Genomic DNA, 6,000 nt, shown 5'->3' with positions numbered 1-6,000 from the left:
TTACTAGAGGATAATATGTTAAGCAAAGGGAGTCAAAGCGAAAGGGAAAACACATGTAATGAGCTAATATATGGAGTCCATAGAAACACAGAATGGAATAAACAATGGCCAAGGAAAGAAGACCATGGGTGTGCTGTGTGTGCTGCATGCAGGCGCTAGGGGGTGAAGGGGGTGGGTGGGATCCATACAGAAATGTTGGGCTTCTAGAAGGGCTCGACTGTGTGCAAGGCAAGCGCTTATGCCTGCACTATGCCTGTTCCTGAAGCATTAATATTACTGTAATACGTTGTGGTGACTAATTTTTTTTAATTCTCAAAGCAATTTAAAAATGTAAGAATTATTTATAACTTGATATAGTGATTAAAATTCATTCAAATCATGTATAGGTAAACATTACCAAGAAATTACTGAAAGGAAAACTAAGGGGGTGAGGGAAACTTTGTACCCATAATGAATATTAAAATAAATACCTTTTATAAGGGTAGAAGCAACAGACCATTCAATGGAACAGAAAACAGAAAAACACCTAAGCATTTCATGTAATATAAAGACACAAACTACGTGAGACAAGATAGATTGTTTGGGATTTATTATTAGCTATTAGTTATTAGCAGTTCTTAAAAAGTTTTTAATTGTCACATAATGCTTCAAGATATAGCAAGTATTGATAAAAGACTGAAAGAGAATAAGAGCAAGAAACAAAAGGAAATGTAAACGTAGGGCTGAGTGAAATGAGAGAGTTCACAGGTCTGGTGGGAATATATTATTTCCCCTGGAAATTGTGCGTTGGTTTCTCCCACACTTTCATTTAATGACACATTGCCGCATTGTCTAAAAAGACGAAATCAACTTTCTATTGTTGCTTTCGCTGAATTTCGTGGGGACTTCAGCGGGGTGTGTAAAAAGGCATAAACGAAAGGGTGAATAGATTGTGAGAAAAGTTGCTGGAGGGGAATTTTCTAAGGGACGAAGCCTTCTGCTTCTGGAGTTGCACCAGCCCTCGGCCAAAGACTTCTAACACGAGGGAGCTGAACTTTCTCCCCAAGTCCGGAAACGCCGGGCAGATTCGCACCCCGCGACGTTGGAAATGAATCACAGCGTTGCCCACGCTCAACCCCGACATCCGCACCTCGCACTTGCGCCGTGAGCACCCTCGGCTGCCGGGCTGCCGTGCGCAGGCGCGGGAACCGGTTTGTGTTTTCGATTTTTTTTGCGGAGTCGCGCACGCGCACTCGTGCTTAGCAGCGGCTGTTGCTTGCTGTTAATCTGGGCGGAAAGAATCCGAGCCAGGCTGGCGGGGGACGAGCCCCTGATGGTTTATCTGTAGCGCCGGGCTCTGGAGGCTGCGGCGGGAAGCCGAGCAGTGCCGGGGCCACCCGTCCCAGCTTAGGATCAGCGATGAAGAGCCTTTTTGGCTTGCGGAACACCAGCCCGCGGCTGGACGGAGGGGGCTTTGGCCGCGGGGCGAGGACCAGCGGCATCCCGGGGCCGGGGTACCACGTCCGAGACAAAGATCTGGGGAAGATCCACAAAGCGGCCAGCGCGGGCGATGTGGCGAAAGTGCAGCAGGTCCTGTTGCTCGGGAAAAGTGGCTTGAATGATAGAGACAAGATGAACAGGTAATAGGACAGCGTGGCTAGCAGGAAAGCGGCGGGCGGACCGCGTCCAGCGCCCCGGCCCGGCCCCCCGCCCCCGCCCCGGTTGTCCACTCCGGACTCCTCCTTGCCTTTCCCAGCAGAGGCCGGGCAGTCCCTGTCCTGGCTGCCCTGCGTGCCCAGACTAGCGCCCAGAGCACCAAGAGTATAAAAGACGTTAGCTGCTTCTGGACCCACTTAGAGACCTGGCCAGAGCAATTGACCGACGGTTGAAAACCGAAATTAAGGAATAATCACAGAAACACAATTATGCACAGCATTTTTTATTATTCTTTCTAGCATTTTATTTTTGATGTTCAATACTTGGGGGGGTGGGGGGGTGATTGGTCACACCCGGTTGGACTCGGATCACTCCTGGCGGTGCTGGGGGGAACATGTGGGGTGCTGTGGATTGAACTAGTTGCAGCTGCTTGCAAGCCAAGCCGCCTCCTCCGTCCCACTCCTGTCTCTAAGGCCCTTGATTTGCACATTTTTTAAATGCTATCATATATTGCAATATAATGTGCATAATGAGAATGGTCATTCTATATTTCATTGACTTCTGGGTTAACATTTCTTGGGATAGCCACCAATATCCACTTTTTATCTGTGTACACACCTACCTGAGTATGTTCTTTTCTGAAGGACCATAGAAGGGAACTTTGAAGCGGGAAGGTGGTTCTGTGTTGTGGAATAGAAAAACTCATTGGCTCAAAATGTGAGTACTTAGGTTTATCAGTTTTGCATAAGCCAAATAATATCAAGGTTTCAGATATTTCATGATATATCTGCTCGCATGGCAGAGCCTGGCAAGCTCCCTGTGGCGTATTTGATATGCCAAAAGTAGTAAAAAGAAGTCTCATGATGGAGACGTTACTGGTGCCCCCAGAGCAAAATCGATGAACAACGGAAGGACAGTGCTACAGTGCATTTATGCCTTTATTGCAGTGATAAAGCTAAAAAATATTTTGCTAAACTTGACATATATATCAAAATATGTCAGAACATTTTTAAAATAAACAATACAGAATTGAAAAACCCATAAACTTTAAAAACATGATAGAACTTGATTTGTAGTATTTCATATTGGTAACAAAAAAAATATGGAATTAGGGGCCGAAATGATAGTACAGTGGGTAGGGCGTTTTGCCTTGCACATTGAACCCGGGTTCAATCCCTGGCGTCCCATATGGTCCCCCAAACACTACCTGGAGTAATTCCTAAGTACAGACCCAGGAGTAAACCCTGAGCATTGCTGAGTGTGACCCAAAAAGCCCCCACCCCCCAAAGAACTGGGATTAATTCACAAATGATGGAGAAATTCCGGGTAATTATTTAGAGACAGCTACTTGGACTTTTTAAAAAGTTCTCATAGGAAAAATTTAACTCAAAATTTACAGGTGGAATGTAGATTAAAAATTAAGTATGCAGTGTGAGAAAGGTACTACAAAGAAAACACAAATGCCTAATTAGATATTCTTGTGCTGACTTGAACATTCCTATAGACAACAAGATTTCTGGGCTGGGAAATGACTCAACCATATCCTCTTTATAAATTTAAAATACTTAAAAAAATAAAAACAGTTTGGGGCTGGAGAAATAGTATAGGTGTTTGGGTCCCCAACACCACATATGCATCTGAGCACTGCTGGGAATTTCTCCTGAACACAAAGCCAGGAAAAGCTCTTGCTGGTTGTGAAACAGAAATAAAGCAAGTTGAGTTGAATCCAAAGATCATGCTTTTTGCATGAAAATAGGCTCTTCTTTCACCCATGTTGTAATAACTAGTATTATACTTTACTAGAAGAAAACGAAATATTTCTTTTGAAGATAGAGGAAAATCTTATTCTTGGTGTTTACATCTAGATAGATAATATCCTATTTCCAGGTCGTACCTTATATTTTCTAAAAAAGTCCTTTCACTTTCACAGGACTGCCCTACATTTAGCCTGTGCCAGTGGCCATCGAGAAGTGGTCACTCTCCTCGTGGAGAGAAAATGCCAGCTTAACCTCTGTGACAGCGAAAACAGGACAGCGTTGATTAAGGTATAGTAGGCACCAAATTAGGGGACTGAAGCGGATTTGAGTCCTTTATCCTGAGCCAAATGAGGAGCTCCTTTAAGTATGATGAACTGGTAAAAGCCGGGGAAGGTTTCTTTGGAATTTCTAGAATTTACATGCTGTTTCTTGGCCGACACTGGCAGGCAGTCCAATGCCAGAGAGAGGACTGTGCCACAATCCTGCTGGAACACGGTGCCGACCCAAATCTGCAGGACATCATCGGTAACACTGCTCTCCACTACGCCGCTTCGGGCCAGAACCGATCAATAGCCGCAAAGCTGCTGTCACATGACGCAGATATTGAAGCCAAAAACAAGGTATGTGGGGACTTTACAAAATACTTGAAGTACCTATCAGCTTCTTGTAAGCCTTAAAAACAGTATTACTGAGCTATAGCATAGCGGTAGGGCATTTGCCTAACACGCCACCGACCTGGGTTTGATTCCCAGTATCACATGTGGTCTCCTGAGCACCGCCAGGAGTAATTCCTGAGTACAAAGCCAGGAATAACCCCTATACAGCAGGTAAGCTGATCGATTGCCTTGTATGCATCTGTCCCAGGTGGCATCATTACCGTGTGACAGGGTCAGGTCAGGTGACAGGGAGAAAGCAGTACTGGGTGTCCTAAGCCAGCTTCTGTTCCCGCAGGAAGTATCCCCCTTGTTGCCTGGATTTTTTTTCTTTTGGTTTTGGTGCCATACATGGTGGTGTTCTATGCCTACTCCTGGCTCTGCTCTCAGGAATCATTCCTAATGGGGATTGATTGATTGAACCACAGGAGGCATGGGGGAATTAATCCCAGGTCAGCTGCTTGTGAGGGGAGAACATTTTTTAAATGAAGTCTAAATAGTTGTATTCCTACATAATGAAAAATCACCATGAGTGTGTAACATCCACAAATTCTAGGCCATCTTACAGGAAATGATTTGCTTTTCCAACTGGAAAATGCCTAATAACATCGATAATGTTCTCAACAAAATATGGTATAATTTTCCTTCCATTCACATGGTAGTTGCATGCCTAGAAAATTGTGTGTGTTTCAATGGTACAAATTTATATTATGTAGGAGCACCCTGCCTGCTGTCCTGTCTTGTCTACCCCTCCCCTTGGGACTTGGCAGTTGGCAATCAGTTAGAGACCCTGCAGGTATGTGGGGAGCCAGGGGATGGTGGAGAGTTCATTCTTCTTGAGGAAATCGTGCAGCTGGCTAGAGGGAGGAATGGAGACTGCCCGCAGCAGGGAGGGAGAAGCAGCCAGCAGGCCTGGGACGTGGTCCCCCGCCCCCCAGAGGCTCTGAAGACTAGGGCAAGAGTGTGGGATTGATGTCAGTGGGCCCCATGGGTGACTTATGTGAAGTGGGAAAGAAAGACGGTCATTTTCTCCCCATCCACCTCTGCCACCTGGGACCCAGGGTTACTGGGTTCTTGTCTCACCCCACAGAAAAGAATTTCAGGAGTAGATGAGCCATGAAGTAAAACAGATTTTATTTGGCGGTTTTGAAGGAAAGGAGGAAGAGAAAGTGGGAGAAGGTAGAGTGACTCACCCAAGGGAGAAACCCTGAATGGCCTTTATGACTGGCTTTTACATGCATATATGTCTGGAGTTTCCTGACAGGGATGGGGGTTGATCAGGTATTATATCAGAGGAACAGCTTTGATGCTTCTGGTGAATCTCTTTCAAGTCCTTAATTGTGTGTCTGTCTCTGCTGAAGTTTGTCATCTCTGTAGGGGTCCAGCCTCCTCAGGGTCTGGTACAGACTGGCGTCAGGTGGGATTTTATCAGGCCTTAGTTGCTGTTTTCTGCAAAAAAGATCGGCTTTTGCAACTTCAGTGCTATTACTTCCCAGGAAATTTTCTGCCATTGCCTTGGGAGGGGACCTTCTCTATCTGCCTGCCCACCTTCATCAGGGTTGTGTCTTGACATCAGTGAAGCCATCCACCACTGCTGCTCGCCATTTTGCCAGCTCTGACCCACACATGCATTGTCTTCCTCAGACTTGTAGATCAGACTTGTAGAGCTCCTCGGGGCGGGGCTCCCAGCTGTACATTGGGGGCAGGTGAGGGTGAGACTGGTCCAATTGCTTTTTTTCCCTTGAAAAGATTTGTGCGCATTAACTTCCAGCAGGGTTTTCCTTGCAGATGTTGGTAGGGTCAGTGTTTGTACTTGGAAGCTCAAACATTCCTTGAATGAAATAGTCTGAAATAATTGTTTCACAGTTATTGACATAGTTTTTAAAATTATAATTTTAAAATTATTGATGTAGTTTTTAAAATTCAATTTAATGTTTCCGTATGTCCCAGGCATT

General features: G+C 45.3%; 1 protein-coding gene across 1 annotated transcript in view; it reads left to right on the top strand.

The window, feature by feature from the left end:
• Positions 1 to 1,266: 1,266 nt before the first annotated feature.
• Positions 1,267 to 6,000, top strand: part of ANKRD26 (ankyrin repeat domain containing 26) — an 81,342-nt gene continuing 76,608 nt past the window's right edge. The window contains exons 1-3 of the mRNA XM_056132017.1: positions 1,267 to 1,619; positions 3,566 to 3,680; positions 3,839 to 4,012. Of these exons, the coding sequence (XP_055987992.1) occupies positions 1,399 to 1,619; positions 3,566 to 3,680; positions 3,839 to 4,012 (510 nt within the window). The 5' untranslated portion in view covers positions 1,267 to 1,398. The remainder of the gene's footprint in view (positions 1,620 to 3,565; positions 3,681 to 3,838; positions 4,013 to 6,000) is intronic.

The sequence above is a fragment of the Sorex fumeus genome, unplaced genomic scaffold, assembly GCF_029834395.1.
Source record: "Sorex fumeus unplaced genomic scaffold, SorFum_2.1 ptg000007l, whole genome shotgun sequence".
Classification (NCBI taxonomy): Eukaryota; Metazoa; Chordata; class Mammalia; order Eulipotyphla; family Soricidae; genus Sorex; species Sorex fumeus.
Note: the sequence above shows the minus strand (reverse complement) of the source record. Positions and strands in the feature narration are given on the sequence as shown.